General features: G+C 44.1%; 1 protein-coding gene across 1 annotated transcript in view; it reads left to right on the plus strand.

Annotated features, from left to right (window-relative positions):
* The first annotated feature begins 2,234 nt into the window (after positions 1-2,234).
* Positions 2,235-18,415, plus strand: part of SH3BGRL2 (SH3 domain binding glutamate rich protein like 2) — a 57,932-nt gene continuing 41,751 nt past the window's right edge. The window contains exon 1 of the mRNA XM_034648055.1: positions 2,235-2,575. Coding sequence (XP_034503946.1) covers positions 2,531-2,575 — 45 coding nt within the window. The 5' untranslated portion in view covers positions 2,235-2,530. The remainder of the gene's footprint in view (positions 2,576-18,415) is intronic.

Here is an 18,415-nt window from a genome sequence, read left to right on the forward strand (position 1 = left end):
CCATAAACAAGGACTGGCAAACTTTTTCTACAAAGGGCCAAATAGTAAATGTAATAGGTTTTGCAGGCCATATGGCTTCTGTCACTCTGTCATAGACAATATGAAAAGAAATGTGTTCCAATAAAACTTTATTCATAAAACACACAATTTGCTACACAGGTCAGAGTTTTAGGACCTCTGGACAAAAACATTATCAGGATTCCCTAAAACTCATCTCCACCACAGGAGACAAGATATGTCTGCTTTGTTGTTCTCTTCCTACTGACTAGCTTCTTCGGCTTCTCTGGTTCTCATGTTGAAACATAGATTCTGAAAGCTCCCAGCTTCCACGTCACAAGTTAAAGTTTAAGCTCTCTCTTTCCCAGGGCTAATTCCAAATCCTTAGGGTAGGGATGTTGCCTGGCTGAGCTTGGGTCAGGTGTTCACTCCTAGACCAATCAGCTGTGCCTAACTGAGCTCTGAGTCTTGCTTTATGAACACGGCCTTGGGGCACCACCCCTACAACCTCTGAGATCAGAGCTGAGGAACAGATTTCACAAAAGAGCAGGGAGCTAGGCAGACAACTGGTGAGTGTCTCCTGCTGCACTCATTCAAACCTACACTTTCCACATTGTCCTATTAGTCCCCTCATATCCCTTTCTGAAGCACAACCAACTCCTTGTTGATCTCATAAACCCCGTATATTCTCACCCTGCACCCCCCTACCTGCCAGCAGATATTCTACTCATCTTCAAAGTCTCTTCTAAAAAGCCCCCCTTTCCTCTATACCCACACAACAATCTATTGGTGCAGTGTGTCTTGTTCTGTTGCTATTTCTGTACCTGTCTTTTTGTTTTGCAGACAATAGGTGCTCTGCTGACTGAGGAAATGACTTATTCAACTTTTCATCCACTTTCGTACCTTTCAGAGAATAGGCTCTGAGTTCCTATTTGTTGAATTTAACCATATCCTCACAGCTAAATAATTCCAAACTTAAGAAAATGTTGACTTTTAACCGTGGCAGTTATGTAGGAAATGTAGTATCTACTTTTAAGAAATTATTTTAAATTTTATAAATATTCATTTCCACATGTATGGTAGCCATATTAAAGTGCATTCTCAGAGAGATATTAATTCCAGCAAAAGTTATATTTAGTTATTGTTTATAAGAAGAAATAAAGTCTCATTAGGATTGGATCTTCTGTTAATGTACTAAATTAAAAAGGAATACTACAAAAATGACGTAAGATAATAACAAAAGGTTATAAACTTGAAATATTAAAAATTGCTCTAAAAAGCAAATGCTTCAAAATGATTAGGATCTATCTGTGCAAGAAATTTACCAAAGAGCTAGAGACTTCATTATCTAATTTCTTTCTTTCTAGAACTATTAATTAACATTGTTCCCAGAACTCTGCTGAACTCCCCTGATGAAAGGTAGAAAGTAAATACAGTAACTGCAGAGAAAACTGGTTCATTTCCACCAAACTGTGAGAGGCTTGGGCTTTTGTGAAACAGAAACCACTTGCTAAATAACTATTCCTAAACCATTAGCAACTACATAAAAGCTTTTTATTTAACAGCATCCTCCTGGGAGACTGCGCTTGGAATGTGCATCGGGTCTGAAAAAGGCACAGATTTGGCTCAGTTGTAAATATTAGGTGCTCAGAGGCGAAGCCATTGTGTAGAGTAGGGGGTGGGGTGGGTGGGGTCCTGATGCCCAATGTTGATAGGAGGATTCTAATTTCGCTTGGTATTTATTTTTTCTACTACAATTACAGTTTTGCTAAGAAAAATCAAATATCGGTTGTGCTCTCAGCTGGCTCCTAATTTTCAGCGTCTATAAGAAGACGTCTCATTTAACCAAGAATCACCTTCCTGCAATCTCCAGAGCCCCTGGGAAAACAGAAGAGCGCCCAGCTCCACTGCGCGCACCGCGGCCACCTCCTGAGAGCCGGGCCCGCCCCACCCCGCCCCACCCGCCGGCCGCAGTTTAGGGCCTGCCCGGCGCGCTAGCGGTCTCAAGACCGCAGGTCTCCGAGGCTCGATCCCGTCTGCCGGCGTTTCTGCGTGGGGATGCTCCAAATCAGAAACCACAGCATAGAACCCAAGCTTGGACTCTGAACCAAACCCCCTTGCCTAGCTTTCTTTTTCTCGGTCTCGCCGGGATCCTCGCTACTCTTGTCACAGCGTCTCCCCAGCCTCTCCCCTCCAGCCACCTGCGCGTGTAAGCGATTGTCACGCAGTAAGGAGGGGCTGGAACGAGCTCAGTCCACTAGGCACTCCCGGGAGAGAACGAAACTACAACTCCCATCACGCCCCGCAGCCTGTTCCCTCCTCCTCCCCTCCCCCCTCCTTCCTCGGCCAGCGGCCGGGAGGCTCTAGGCTTTTATCTGCGGACCGGCGGGAGGGAGTCAGGTCCCCGCGATCTTCCCCGACCCGATCGCTCTGCCCAGCGGCGGCGGCTGCGGCTCTTACCCGAGTTTTGCCTCCGCGTCCCCGCCAGCCCCGAGTCCGCGGGGGCAGACGGTCCGTCCCAGCGTGCGAGAGGATGGTGATCCGCGTGTTCATCGCCTCCTCCTCGGGTTTCGTGGCGGTGAGCACTGCGGGGACTGGCAGCGGGTCGGGGTCGGGTCTCCGGGTCGCGGGCGTCAGGCGCGGGTCCTGCGGTAGGCGGGCCCGGCTCGTCCCTGCGCGCCCCGGTGCGCAGAGCGTCCGGACGCGGGAGCTCGCGCCGGGCAGGTGATCCATCACACTTGCACAACAATGAAAAGGGCGGGGAGCGAAGGTGGGTGGGGGACCCCAGCTCACCCACAGGCCCACTCTGCGCGGTCTGAGAGGGAGACAGCGCTGCGGGAAAATGGAGTCTGCGGGAAGCCCCCAGCTCCAGTAGTGTGGCTCGGGAATTTGGGGAAGGGGTGGTCTGAGAGCTTCGGGGGTCCCGCTTCCCTTGGTGTTCTTCCCGATTTGGGACATTCAGCCTGGTCATATTTTGTATAACCAGCTTTCATCTAGGCTGCTTCGCTGCCTAGCTCCTGAATGAAGCAAGTTTAAGTAGTAATTGCTCTCCACCCTCCCTTCCTCACCACCCAGTACATTTCTTTAGCTTTATACCTGCGCAAAGAGGACTGTACACTAGGTTTGTCCTGTCGTGCCGGGATTTTCTTTTTTGTTTTGTCTTTTTTTCCCCCTGCCTAGGATGCTATGAATATTTTTACATCTTTATGTAAATGTGTGTTTGGTTTCTTTACCGTTGTAGTGCCATGGTCAGTTTCATCTTGAGGATGTATAAATTGTGGTCTCTTTAATTATTTTAAGCTGTTTTGTTTGGTCGATATTCTTGGTTTTTGTTTTTGTTTTTGTTTTTTGAAGAGAACTTAAATAGCTAGTTGTCGGACTGTAAGGAAAAATTCAGTAGTATACTTGATAGCCCACTGAGTTTTATTTACATGATTATTAAGACTTACATTCCTTAGTAAGTGTTAAGCTATAGATTTAAGAGGTTCCTTGGTGAGGTATATAATCAAATACATCAAAAAGCTACCTTGATTGCTTAAATTTGATCTGGTCAGTTGCCTGCCCATCAACAACCAGAATGTCCCAAAATTTGTTTCTGAAGCAGGTGGGATGGAGTATGGAATAAAATATTGTTTGTAAATCCTTATAAACCTTGGAGACTTTTTCTTTAAAAAGTAATCAACACCTAGTACAAAAAAGACCCCTTTTTCATTAGAAACAATAGATGGAAAACTGCACCTTATCTTTCTATGCAGACATGTGGTGGTCCCCATACTCCTGACAGTTTTGGTATTTCTAGTTCTTTGTGGTTGCTTAGTCATACCTGTCTTTTACCGATTTCTCTATTGAACTGCACTTCATGTGTCAGGAAACCCATATTTTGTGGGTAGATTTTTTTCAAATGTACTTCTTCCTAAGAATGCTACAAAGCTGCTGGTTTCACCACCAACTTGTATACTTCAGTAGTTGTTGCAGTAGCATTTTATTGCTTATGGAAGGGCTGATCGGTAGCATTAAGTAGCGTGGGTTATGTTGGACAAGTCATAGTCAAAACCTCAGGTAATTACCTGGCTCATCCTGTCGGCAGGTAATATATCAAGATAGTTCTGGGATTGTGCATCTCTCTTTCCTCAAATCCATTAACAAGTATTTATTGTCTGCCTATGTCCTTTTTTAATTTTTAAATTTACTGTTAGGTGTTTTGCACATGAAGCTAGACTTAAGAGACCTAAGTTTTAATCCAGGCTCTGGCTAGTGGTGTAAGCTTGGATAAGGAGCTCCATCTCTGCCTCAGTTTCTCTTCTGTAGAATGAAGGGTTGTGATGCATAACTCAGAATTACATTCTAGCTTTAACCTGTTCTGATTTCATCAGTTGGGTAAATGTGGATAAATCCTTGTCACAGCGGTTTTTTTACTTTAAATTTATACATATTAACCTCAAAGTGAGTTTATTCTTGTCCTTTGGTGTTATACTGTGATGTCTCAGGTCCCCTCACTGCCCTGCCTGGTAGTAGTATGTGTTCTGACATGGTTTGATTTGAGCTGGAAGACGTAATTTGTTATCACGTATGTACAGCCCATAAACAGTAATTATCTATTTTAATGGACCTAACTTTTTTAGGTCTCCGACAATCCTCAGTCAGTAAGTCCCTCTGATTCCAATATTATCTCTTATATTAACACGCAGTTTTTCTGTAATAATGTAATGTTGATACTTTTGGTGGTGGTAAGTATACGCTTATACGCAAGAATAATGATTTCTAAGAGATAATAAAGTTGTTTAGGTTAACTGCTGGCCTGGGAGGGGGGTTAATGGGGCTTGTAGCATTAAGCTCTGTTAAGCTTTGATGGCACAGCCATAATTTCTCCCTCCAGCAGTGTTGTGTTGACCATTGGTGCTGTTGTATTTGGTGACCAACTGTGACTAGCAAGTGCATGGGAGAACAAATAATTTAATTTCCAAGTCAGTTTGATTCTGGCTAAACTTTATTAAACCACTAGGAAGGAATGAAACTGGAAATTGACTTTGCTAAGTCAGTCCCTGGTATTTCCAAAAAAGGTGCTCTGCCCAAATCAGCAGTAGATTTAAACAATCTATTTAGAGAAAATCCTCATATCTTGTCTGACTTCCCTGAATTCTCCAGCTTCAACATGTAGCAGTGATATTTGAAATAATTAACACCAAGGGATGGATGGTTGCCCTTTTATCCACCCCAGCTCCAGGTGAAATCTGCTTTTACTGGGAAATAAAGGACATGCCACATTATTATGCTGTGGATACCTAAAAAGCAGATTTCTTATGCAGGCGATAATGTTGCTCTCATTCATATTGCAGTGAAGGACATTTATTTCAGTCCTCAGAAAATAGTGTATTCCAAAAGGGCCATTTTAAAATTTAATTTATTCTGGTTGTATCCCCGAAAGCGGGTGTCTTGGTAACTTTATTCTGGAAATATATTACTATGACTTTTCAATTTAAAAACATTGAAATCTGTCAATTATTTCATTCATTCATTATTTTATTCATTCAGCAAGTATTTTCTAAGGGTCTGCTGCTTGCCCAGGTCTGTCCTTATTCGTGTGGGGACCTGGAAGAGAGTAGAGGATGTGGTCTCTGCCCTCAAGGAATTTAGGTCGGGACCAGGTGGGGAGATAAGATAGGAAAGCTAAAGCCACCAGTAATAAAGTACAGCCCGAGGACACTTGCCTTTTTCAGAACACATTATCGGAGATAGAAATAATACAGGGGCAGAGGGATACATTGCAGGATGTCAGATAAGGAGGAAATGTGCCAGAAATCATAAAATGTACATGTGGGAGCCTTAGGCAGATGGCAGGGAGAGGAACTGAGTTAGATTTGGAGCCCGGGAGAGAGTGCAGAGCCCCCTTGTTCAGGCTGGAAAGGGAGGAGCTTTGGGTAGAAGAGGGCATGGTGGCGGCTGACCCTGTGGACCTCATTTGAGGATGGGGTAGACTTTCAGTTCCTGCAAGAAGCCCGTGATAACAAACTCCGTAGAACTCAGCATCTCAGAGATGTCTTCAGTATCTGCAGCTTGCCCGCTGCCTGGAGCCTTTTGTCCCCAGGTAACAAGGGACTCTCTGGCAGGCAGGGACCCCTGGTACAAAATTTTAGAAAAATCTTTACCCCTGTGCTTGCCTTGACTAAAATGTCTCAAAGAAAGAAATACAGTCTTTCACTCTTTGTTAAAGTTTCTGGGCTCCGTTGAGCTGGAAGAAAACCTAAAGCAGTTTTTCTGTGACGTCCAACCACCTAAAATCACAGAGAAGGAAATTTGGGCGCAGAGATTAAGTGGTTTATCCAGAGGTCATTTATGTCAGTCACTGCAGAGCTAAAGAAGGGTTAAATGGACACCAGGTCTCCGGACTCCTGAATGTATTCATTCCTGTGTTCATTCAGCAATGCATTCGTTCATGCATCGATTGATTGTTGCATTCGTCAGTCATTGAAAACCTAAGTACCAGGCTCTGTGTTAGGTGCTGTTAGGTGCTACCTGTCGGTGAGAGTTAGGAGAAAGATTTCAACGCTGGCCCTAGGGCACAAATCAGTGCTAACTCTACAGCTCAAAGACTTGGGTTACAAACCGTTTACACAAAGAGAAGGAAGGGCTGATGTGACCATGGGCAGTGTTTCCGTGGAGCAGGGTGAAATGAACAGTATATCCTTGGATATTGGAGAGGGACCATCCCTGGGAGGAAAAGATGCGAAGACATGGGAAGCAAAGTTGGAAAACAGAGCTTTACCCAGGGCTGCTGCTGTATTTTCAAGTGCAGGTAAGAGTAGCCGGGGAGCTCGTAGAGGCTGTGCTCAGAGTTGCCTGGATCCTTGCGACTGTAGAAGGCATACCCTGCTGGTTTGCATGACATACCTGTTTTACACATGTAATAACCCGTGAAGCGGTTACATCTCCACAGGATGTATTCAGTGAAGCTTCACTTGTGAGGAGGCCCCGGCAAGGAGTCGCGAGGCAGTTAAAGTCAGGATATGACCATGTAGAATGGACTAAGCCTGGGCAGTAATTCCCAGTGATTCTAACGCCAGAGGAAGCTAGTGAGGGTAAGCCTGCGTCATGAGCCTAGTTATTTATTTATTTATTTGAGAGAGAGAGTGCACAGGCATGCGCTGGAGCCGGCCAGCGCGAGCAGGGGAGGGGCAGAGGGCGAGGGAGCAGGACAGGCGGACGCCGTATTGAGCACAGCCTGACGTAGGGCTCCAGCCCAGGACGCCGAGATCCTGACCTGAGCTGACGCTTAACTGACTGCGCCACCCAGGCGCCCCTCATTAGCCCCTTTAACTCACTGAGGCTTCCGAGTGCCGGGGCAAGGTGGTTGCGTAGTCCCATTTTACAGATGAGGAAGCGGAAGTTAACTGCCCTGATGAGATCGGACACGGTGGAGGATGGGCTCCTGAGTCAAACTCCAGCTGGCAGGTGGCTCTAAAGTTTCCAGAGCAGTTCTCCTCTGTGGGCCCCGTGACACCCTGGGGGGGATGCGAGGACCAGCGATGCTGACAGCCCGCCATAAGAACTGCCCTTGCAAAGTGCCAGAGGTACCCTTGATGAGAAATGCTGTCGAAGAGCATTGGCAAGTGAGGGTGTGGAGTGAGGCTGGGGAAGTGAGAGCATATGAGGAATGACCAGGAGAGGCAGCCATAAGTTGGGGGTGTGAACAGGGATGTGATTGTAAGGGAAGGCGAGTGCCTTAATTTCTGAAGGGCTGCCGTTAACAAAGTACCGAAATCGGGGGCTTAACAGAAACTTGTCTCACGGTTCTGGAAGCTAGATCGAGGTGTTGGCAGGGCTGCCTCCTTCTTAGGGCTGTGAGGGAGGCTGTGTTCCGGGCCTCTCTCCTAGCTTCCGCTGGTTTGCTGACACCCTTTGACATTCCGTGGCATGTAGATACATCGTTTTGCTATCTGCCTTCATGTTCACGTGGTGTTCTCCTTGTGTGTGTCTGCCACGGTGTCCCGATTTCTCCGTTTTATAAGGACCCAGGCCTATTGACTAGAGCCCACCCTAATGACTTCATCTTAACTGATCATCTGCAGAGATCCTGTTTCCAAATAAAGTCACATTCAAGGTACCAGGGGTTAAGATTTCAGCGTTTTGGGGGAAGCACAATTCAACTCTTAACAACATGGACTATGAGGGTTGAAATAGAAACACTAATTAATAGAATTTCCCCCTTTAACTGGAAAGACTGTAGTCCCATTTCTTGAATCTTTAAATTAGCAGCTGGATATGGAATTATAGTTAAAGTGTGAGGTCTTTTGCTAGGAAGGGAGATTTAGCAATATCCCAGCTGAAGACCTGACCTCAGTTTTTCTAGTTCATTTTGCTATTTCCCAAATTTGATACTTTCCCATTCTACAATAATATTTTAAACTTAGAATCAAGGACATGGACTCTTAAAAAATTAGGGGCTTTTTACCCATTCGTATTGGGATACTTTTAATAAACATTTCTATTTGAAAAAATGAAATTTTGACAAGTATTTATCATATGGAATATAATGTTGTTTCCATATTGCAGGAATTTAAGACTATCTGAGTCTTGTTTTTTCTGTGTTTTCCAATTTTTTGGTCAAAACAGAAAAGGAAAACAAATGTAGTGAAAAAAGTTTAGTGAGAAGCAATGTGAGATACAAATTAAATAATATTTCTTTAGATTTTTTTTCATGATTTAATTTAAGATTTTATTTATTTTTTTGAGAGAGAGAGAGAACAAGCAGGAGGAGGGGCAGGAGAAGAGAGAAGCAGACTCCTTGCTGAACAGGGAGCCCAATGCAGGGCTTGATCCCAGGATCCCAAGATCATGACCTGAACACTTAACTGACTGAGCCACCCAGGCGCTCCTTTGTATTTAATTTACAAAAAATTCTGAAATGAATTGTGGTTTTATTTTTCCAGTAAAGTTAGACGTGGTTGACAGGATAGAAAAGTCTAGATTCTTAATGAATGTTTCACTTTTAAAAATAAAAATTAGTGTGACTTACAGATCATTATATGTGAAAGTTTAAAATACTTTATTTTCAAATGCAAATTTAAAAAATGGGATCAAGAAATTATTACTGTAATTGCTGTCAGTTTTTTTAAAAGTTACCCTCCATACTCTAACCTCAAAAGGAGACCCCTTTCAGGTTTCAGCAAATTTTCAGTAGGAACCGCTTTAGCGGTTGCTCCCATAGCTGCAGAGTTAGCTAGCAACAGAAGTTATTCTGATTCAAATTACATTTTTATATTAATTATTTTTCTGTGATTAGCTTTTGTTACACTGTCTATTCATTATGTTAAAAAGGACCTCAGCTTTCCAAATTAGAAATTTAGTGAAAACAACTTTTTTTCCCCAATGAAATGGCAAATGCTTATTAATATTTGAGGAAGATGTTCCACTTCTGACTATGTACACTTGTTTTTGGGGGGTCTTTTTCTAGTCATAGTTTAAAAACATGCCATTGAGGGGCGCTTGGGTGGCCCAGTTGGTTAAGTGTGGGACTCTTGACTTCCACTCAGGTCATGACCTCAGGGCCCTGAGTTTGAGCTCTGCATTCAGCAGGGAGTCTACCTGACATTCTCTCATTCTCTGTCAAATAAATAAAATCTTAAAAAAAAGAAAACATGTCGTTGAGCCTTTCTGTTGAGTGAGCCTTGAGACCAGTAGTGGTTGGTATGGGGTGGTTGCGGGCCGGGAGAGGTAGGGTTTGGAGACCAGAAGCGGACAAGCAGCCGCACCCAGCAGTGTAGTTTGAGGCAGCGCCTCTTCCCTTCTGTCTGGCCTCTTTTGAAAATAATCTTGCCTGAGGTGATCTGCCGGCACTGACTAATTCCTCAGGAGCTGAACTTCGGTAACTAAAAGTGTTGATGTTTCTTTTATGTTTGATTTTTTTTTTTCCCCCCTGAACTCTCAAAAAGAAATCAACCTAGGAAAAGCACCTTCTGGGCTCAGGACAGTTGGCTGTAGGGCTGAAAGCTGAACTAGGTGTTGGCAGATAGGGGGCCCCCTACCAACAGACCCAGGTGCTTTTAGGCTAGCGCAGCCCCCGGAGGCTAGGGCAGTGTGGTTGGTCCCCTGGACCTGGTTCCCTCTGTTACCATTGACAGCTCATTCATTCCTGAAGGGACTGAACTCTTGGGCTGGCTCCGTACCTGGAAAAACCCCACAGGGGGTTTCCTGGAACCGACCCCTGAAAGTGGAAGGGCAGGGCGTGGTGTGCAGAAGGGTGTGTCTGCCTCGTTGTGGGACCTTTGTGGGCTCTCTGCCAGCAGCGCTTCAGAACTGCTGAAGCCGGAAATGGAATGGTGGCCGTGACTGAGGGCAAAGGGTTTTAGGTACCTCAGGATGTTTTCCATTCCCTCCCGGTGATGGCTCGGATCTGGAACTGGCTTTTTGTCAGCGTGGGCCTAGTGGATTTGGGAGTAGAGGGCTGAGAAGAAGAGACCCAATTACGAGCCGTGCTTGACGGGTCGGTCAGTGGTATGTGGTAAACGCAAGTTTAGTTAGGGTCAGTAGCTGGTACTGTATACCAGCCCGATCCTGCAAACCCACGGCAGCACAACCAACGTGGCTTTTGCGTCCGTTTGTTTTCCTTTTGGTGTTACACAAGGAGTGGGAGTATCTTCTTCATTCGTGACATTCCCGTGTGATTTGAAGCTTACTAGTTCTCTGCTCTAGTAATTATATTCATTAGGATAGTTCTTTCAATGGGAATTGGCCACTTCCGTAAGCCTGGGTCCCCTATGGACAGGAGTTTCGGGTCGCACTGACATTTTATGATAAATAAACTACTTACTAGCCAAAGTAAGTGTTTGGGTTGAACGTTTGCTGATTCATTTAATTCTGGTGTTAGCTTATATTCAAGCCAAGCACCTACTTCTGCCCCATCCATGGATTATCGATCATTGGAAGGCAGTGTCGTCTCACGGTTAGGGCAGAGGCTGTCCAAATCCTAGCTCTGCCCTTGATGAAGGACGTGGCCTCGGACAAGGAACCTCAGACTCTTCATTTGTAAAACTGGGATTGGAGCAATACCGTCTGGATATGACTGCATTGAGCCCTGAATGAGGAAGTCCTCCAGAGGAGGGATTTAGCGGGTGCCAGGTACATACTAAGTACTCAGTGCATTATCTCTTATCCCTGTTATATTGCCATCGACAGCAGCATAGGGGTAACAGCACTAATAAAACAATTAAAAAATTATAACCTTGGGTCATGTAAGATCTTTAATTGTCAAAAAAATTATGTACTGTATATAAGCCAAGTTATGTACTTACTAAGCCTAGGATGGATGCTGGTGTAATTTTAGAGTTTTTAGTAAATTTAAGTAGAAAGAGGTTTTTTTCTTTACTGAAATTTGAAATTTGAATTGAATAATTAATAAGAACTTTACAATTTGAGGTTATTCCCCAAACAAATCACTTAATTCGAGTTCTATAATTTTTGAACATTTTATAGGTACACAGCATGCCATGCATGAGGCACTAAACCATATTTATTCATTACCTACAGAGTGCTTACTATGACGTAAGTGGTCACTGTTCTTTGCTGTACCTAGTACATGAATTTAGAGTCCTGGTTTGATTTAAGGCTTCCTATACTTAGCAAGTAGATTTCATCCCAAATGGCAGCTTTGACTGATAGATGGTGAAGCTGGGAGAGGGGTTTTGGAGCTTTGTCTGGGATCAGCTGGGAAACAAACAGTGTGATTGACCGTTGATGTCTGATCTGGCACCAGAGGAGGGAGGACCAGGGCTTATGTCACGTATTTGCCAGCCCTCAGATTTGCATAACTGAATGTAGAGTATTTTGAGTCTGTGAGTAAAAGGGAAAAGAAATATGAGACATCAAGTTGAACCGATGGATGGACAGTATCCTCTGCAAACATCTCACCCCACATCTAAGGAGAGGGTGGTAGAGAAGGGCCAGGAACTCTCTGTTTAACGAAGGTGAGTGAAGAAAGTGATTCTCGTGACTGTGAAACTGAATAGTGAATTTTGATGCTTGCAAAACATTTGTGGGAAGCTTTCCTAGGTGGCAGAAGGGCAGGCGGATGGTGGTAAAAGAGGTTGGGGGCTTTCTGGGAGAAGTTGGTAGAAACAGAAGGGGAGAAAGACACTGGAATAGGTGGACTCTTGGGTACGTACTCCGCAAAGGAACGTGGCGTGGTAGCCATTCATGTTCATTCCCTTCACTCTCTCTAGCAGAGTAGGAAACTGAAGCTCAGAAATTTCAAATAACTTGCCTTGTCATAGAATCCAGAAGGTACAGACACTAGATCGGTGTCATCCATTTTCCTAATGGCCATGTCCCAGAGGAAGGAGTCAGAGTTAAAGAGAAATTGGAATGCATGGTCTTTGAAGACACTGTTGTATGTTTTGTTGGATGTCCTGAAACCAAATGTATGATTTACCTCAAATGCAATTCTCTGGAGACAGCCGGATGGGATGGGAAAGTGATAGGGTAAGGTAATATGGGAGAAGGAAGGTTGGCCAGGATAAGGTCCAGGGCAGAGATATTTAATCTCTTGGGACCTTTTGGGCCACGTGAGATCTACTGGGACAAAAGGTGGTGGTGGTGGTGGAAGTGTGTGCTCTCATTCTTTCCATCTGGGATCCTCTGTTCTTGGGAGACATTTTCTCCACAGACTCATCATTCCCTGTTTTTTACCCTGTAAATAATGAGTCCTTTTGGGTGGAAAGAGTTTATCAGTATATTGCAGCCCACTGTGCGAGTTCAGTGCAAGGGTGGATAGAAAGTGGGAGGCCAGAGGCAGGCCTGTTAGTGGTTGTAGGGGAGGGAAGGAGGGCCTGTGGGAGTGCAGACTTCCACTGTGTGTGGAGGGAAAGAGGCAGTCAACATGCCTGGGAAGGCAGGAGGGGCCCTCGGCAGTAGGAGGGCATTCATACACCTCGTCTGCCCGGTTTAATAATTGTAATTTCTGTGCTTTCCTTACTGTCGGCCATCTCCTCTCAAAGATCAGACTCTTTACATGTAATTTACTGAGAGGGCCTCGTCAGTATAGTTGGTAGAAGAAATTTGTGTGATACAAACAAGATGATAAGTGGAAAGAAGGTGAGCTTTAGGACTAGAGGACCTGGGTTCAGATTATGGCTCCAGCGCCCTCAGTGGCAAGGTGGCGTAGCAAGTCTTTTAACTTCTCTGGATCTCGGTATCCCCGTTTGCAAAGTTGTTGGAACTTAATGACAGGGCAGCTGTTAATAATGTTATGAATTTCATTTGCATTTAAGTCTATAATAATTCTCTGGACTTTGTGAATTTTCAACTCTAAATAAGCTATTCAGATTTAATGAAGGAAAAAAAATTATTGTTCTAGTCAGACAGTAGGTCCTGAGTGAGATGGAACACATCTGTAGGAAGACCTGAACCTGACATTGTTTGTTAGGGTCGGCGTCGGCCAGAGGTCACAGTCTAGTTGTAGAGGCTAGGACCCCTTCTTTTTTGAGTTAACACAGTGTTTTTAAAATGTTTTTGAGCAAAGATTTTAAACACTGGGAGATGTCTTTCTCACACACGTACAATCTCGAATTCCTGCTCTTCTTGAGACATCTGAAGATCCGGACCCCCGTGCCTTACTCCGTCATGCTGTGGCTGTGTCAGAGTTGATCAGTGGTGGCCCCTTCATAGGGGCATGTGCCCTTGGGGGTCTCCACACCCCCTACCATTCCCGCTGTCTTCCCAACTCGGAGCCATTTGTTACTGAGCTTGTGCTGTTCTTTTCCCTATAGTACGAAGTGTTTCTTGGCATGTATGTTTATCAAAAGTGGGAAACCACAAGATCATATTGAGGGAGATCTATATGTTTTATGGAGGGGGAAGCCAGTGAAAGTTTTTGTGTTTTTTTTGTGGAAAGATGGAAATAATAGTCCTGAATGGTTATTGGTGCTTGTTGGCGTCATTCCTTCATGTTAACTACCTGACTCCGGTGGGCATTGGAATGACTCTGTGGAACCTAATTGTTACGGGAAGTAAAAAGTGTCTGTTTCCTGTCTGTGCTTGGTGCTGGCCTCTCGGTCGCTCTAATCTCTGAACTGCTACTTGAAGTCATTATACTCTAGGACAAAACTTCCTGGAAAAGCTTAAAAATAAACTTGATCATACCCTAAGCCAGGTTGTATCACCAGCGTCGCCGTTGTCATTTTGGTGTGGGTCATTCTTCATTGTGGGGCTGTCCTGTGCATCGCGGACACTGAGCACTGTGCCTGGTCTCTACTCGCTGGGTGCTAGTCGTACCCCCTCCCCGCAGTTGGGACAATGAAAAATGTCTCCAGATATTCCCAAATGTCTCCTAGCGGGCAAAATTGCTCCTGGTGGAGAACTCCTGCTCTCATCTATAGTAGCAGAGAGGAAATGCTTACAAAGAGAAGACTCGGATTGCTTTAAAACTGGAAGGAACTGAAGCGCTCATTTGATTCATCTTTCTCTTCTGATGAGGTGTGAGCTGTTAAATTACTAGTTCAAGTCTACACTGCTTGTCCTGGTATTTCTATAACAGTGCATTGTGGACCTAGAATATTGCATTGGGAGCTGGGAAACTGAGTCTGGTTCTGGTGATGACATTTTTTTTTTCTTTTTTGTTAACTCTGTGCCCATCATGGGGTTTGAACTCACAACCCCGAGATAAAGAGTCACATGGTCTACCAACTGAGCCAGCCGGGTGCCCTCCCCCCACCCTTTTGCTGCCGTTTAATTAGCTTTCTGTTTTTAGACAAGAAACTTAGCTTCTCTGGACTTCAGGTTTCTCATCAGGCTGTTATTGTTGTTTTTAATTGAGATATAATTCACATACCATAAAAATCACCCTTTTCAATTGTACCTTTCAGTGGGTCTTTGTATATTCCCTATGTTATCGCCACTATCTAATTCCAGAACCTTTCCTCACCCCAAAAGCTTATGTCCATTAACAGTGACCCTCCATTCCCTCCTGCCCCCAATGCTTGGCAACCACTGATCTCCTTTCTGTCTCTATGGATTTGCTCATTCTGGACTTTTCACATAAATGGAATCCCACATTATGTTGCTTTTTGTGTCTGGCTTCTTTTTCTTAGCATAATGCTTTCAGAGTCCATGTATGTCGTAGTATATATCAGTACTTCATTTCTTTTTATGGCTGAATAATATTCCATTGCATCAATATACCACGTTTTGTTTATTCATTCATCAGTTGATGGACATTTGGATTGTTCCCACTTTGGGTCTATTTTGAATAATGCTGCTGTGAACATTGGTGTGATCCTAGGTTTTCAGTTCTCTGGGATATAGACCTAGGAGAAGAATTCGTGGTTTGTATGGTATCTCTGTGTTTAACTTTGTGAGGAATTGCCAGGCTGTTTTCTGAAAGCGTCTGTTCTGTTTTTTATTCCCGTTGGCAAGGTATGAGGGTGCCAGCTTCTCTGCGTCTCCACCAACACTTGTTACTGTCCGTCTTTTCGATTGCAGCCATTTTAGTGCGTGTGTAGTGGTATCTCAGTGTGGTTCTGATTTGCATCTCTCCAAGAACTAATAATGTTGATGCTTTTTAAGAACTAGTTTAGATCCTTCTTTTGAAGAGCTCCTCTAGCTTTGGGTTTTTAAGTTTTTTCTTCTATTCTACATCTGAACCAATATGAATAACACAGAATTGAGTCCTTAGGGATATCTACTTTGGAAATTGGGTTAATCTGTTCTCCTATATTTATGAGTACCTTTTACTACACAGTGTTTAGCCATATTCAGGATGCAGAATGGGTACATGGCATGATCCTTTCCCCTCCCACATAACTCCTAATCTGAGGAGAAAAGGTGAACATGGAAAACAGAGGGTAACACAGAGTCCTATGGAATGGAATGCTAAAATGATCTGTCTTGTAGGTAAGCCTCATAGGCAGGCATGTTTATTTGGATGAGGACAAAGAAAGTCATATCAGAGCTAGAGGGAAAATAGCATCCTCTTGAGTTGGGAAGGTGGCTGTTTTTAAGATTCTAAAAAATTTCATTTAAATAAAAATGTCCAGTGGAAAATTAAGAGTTTACTTTTTTCTCCAAAAATATTTTGTATGAGCTTGTGAACTGGAATATATGTCACCCTCCCTGTTCTTTTTTGTCAAAAGAATGAACTTGGTTTGGATATCTGTGCTGCCCTTTGAGACTAGATGGCTCCTTTTCCGCCGACATGTAGTTCCTGTACTCTGAGAGCAAGACGAATGGAGGCTTTTTGGTTAGTTCCACAGTGCTGTTTTAGCAGCAAGCTTGGTTCTAAGAGATAATTAACAGGGATGAGATGATTAATAATTCACTTTTTGAATTCCTTTTCCATTAAAGGGGAGAAAAAGTCTTCATCCTTTTAACAATTTAAGTCTGTTAGGTTCAGAGAGCTTAGAAAAACCTTATTGGCTCCCAACGGCTACCGCTTCAAGGCCTAACTTTTTGGCCTGGCATTTGGGGTGCTCTGTGATCTGATTCTGACCCACCTTTGCAGCATTTTCTCTTTCTGTTCCTTTGACTACTATATAAATACACCAGGCTTTTTTACCTTCTACCTTCTATGCCTTTTCTCCTAACATCCCCTCTGCCTGTGCTCACCCTGCATTGTAACCAGATTCCCCTCCTTTCTTTGAAGCCTGTACCGTTTCCCAGTGAAGTCTTCCCCACGGCCCTCCCTTACTCCTCCTCCCTCCAAACTGGGAGGACTCTGCTTCTCCAGCTCAACATGGTGCAGCCTATGGAACTGCTATCCTGGGGCCTCAACACATCCCACCCTTGGTTATAATTATTTTGTACCCAGGTTGTTTGAACTACAAGCTCTAAGTTCTCTGAGGTCAAGGCTGTTGCATTCATCTTTCTATACCTCCACATTTCCTATTAAAGAACTTGGCATGTAGCGTTTGCTGAATGAATGAAAAAGAAATATTGTTTCTGTAGCTTCCCTGTCAAAAATACCAAGCTTATCAAGAGTTCAAGACCATGCCAGAGTGGGACCGGCATGGAGCACAGACAGGGAAGTCTGCTCTGGAAAACATAAAAGGCTGTGAGGGACACAAGTTACAGGTTTCCCCTTCTATCCAAACGTAGAGCGTTCCTGTGAACCTCTCGTAAGCTGAAATGGCATCAAGGAAAGAATCAGTTACCACTCATTTATATGAAAACAGTTTTGAGTGTTCCCAAACCCAAGAAAATAACCCCTCTTAGGCTTTTTTGATACCTTAAGACACATCTTGCTAACAGATGCATGAAATAAATAGAGATAAAACACAGATGCTCATAGACACGGCTCAAAGCTACGGCCGCTTGGGGCTGAGCTGCTGAGTGTAGTTCTGGGGAAGGAGCTTGGGGGGCCACTCTCGCTGCTGGGGTGCTCCCTGCCAAACACAGAATACTGTTTTCGCTTTTTGCCTTTTTCATAAAGGTAAAAATCCTCTTTGGATTTTTTTCAGTTAGTGAAAATAGGCACTAATGTAGGCCTTTCATAAAAGTGAAGTGACTTACTGTGAACTTTCAAAAAACGGGGATACCTGTATTTTATTGCTTCTTAAATAAGTGACATGAAGAATCTATGTTATTAGAAGTAGTTTTATTATAATATTACTTCTCTTATGCAGATATCAGAATTCTAGAACCCCCACGTGGAAAGACCTGGAAGGAAGCAGAGAGGCCTCTGAGAGGCAGTTGGCTGTTCCAACTCCTAGGAGCCTAGCACATTGCAGGGGGGCTGGGCTGGGGGGCTGGGGGGCTGCCCTTCAGAGCCTCACCTCAGACAGCTGAGTGACCACAGCAGTCTTCAGCTCCACAGGGAGCCACAAAGGGAAGCTCTGAGATGTGCCAGCTGCCTCCTGGAGGCAGAACGAGAGAATTCCAGAAGCAGAGTTTCTGGCTCTAGCGGGTGTAGAGTAAAACAGCAGACTTTTACACATAAGTGGACTCTGAGAATGTCAGTGCGCCACATCAAAGTTCAGAAATGCATTATACTGACGATTCTTCATCCAGAACAGATTAAATCAGGTTTGGCGTGTTTTGCTTTGACGTACTCTGCTAAACAATGCAGGAACACATGGGGTGCATTTTGGAAAGATTTCTAAACTAACATTAGTTTAAAATAAATTCAAAATAAATTTGTGTTTAAAGGGACGAGCTTCAGTTACACAGAAAACCAGAATCTCCAATTCCAGGAGAGTGTAACTTATTTGCTCCTACCTCTGTCCCCCTGTTGTGACTCCTCTTTTGCCCTCCATCTTCCTTTCTCTCTCCCTGCAGGTATGATACCTACCTAGGCTCCTTTCCCCCATCAACCTAGGAGCTGTTTGATTTATATTCCTTCTTTTTATATTTCTGATACTGTCTGTGCTTTTGTTCTTTGCTTATACATCACCGACCTTCATAGCCACCCCCCCCCCCCCCCCCCCCCCCACAT

This window comes from Ailuropoda melanoleuca, chromosome 19 (genome assembly GCF_002007445.2).
Source record: "Ailuropoda melanoleuca isolate Jingjing chromosome 19, ASM200744v2, whole genome shotgun sequence".
NCBI classification, from domain to species: domain Eukaryota; kingdom Metazoa; phylum Chordata; class Mammalia; order Carnivora; family Ursidae; genus Ailuropoda; species Ailuropoda melanoleuca.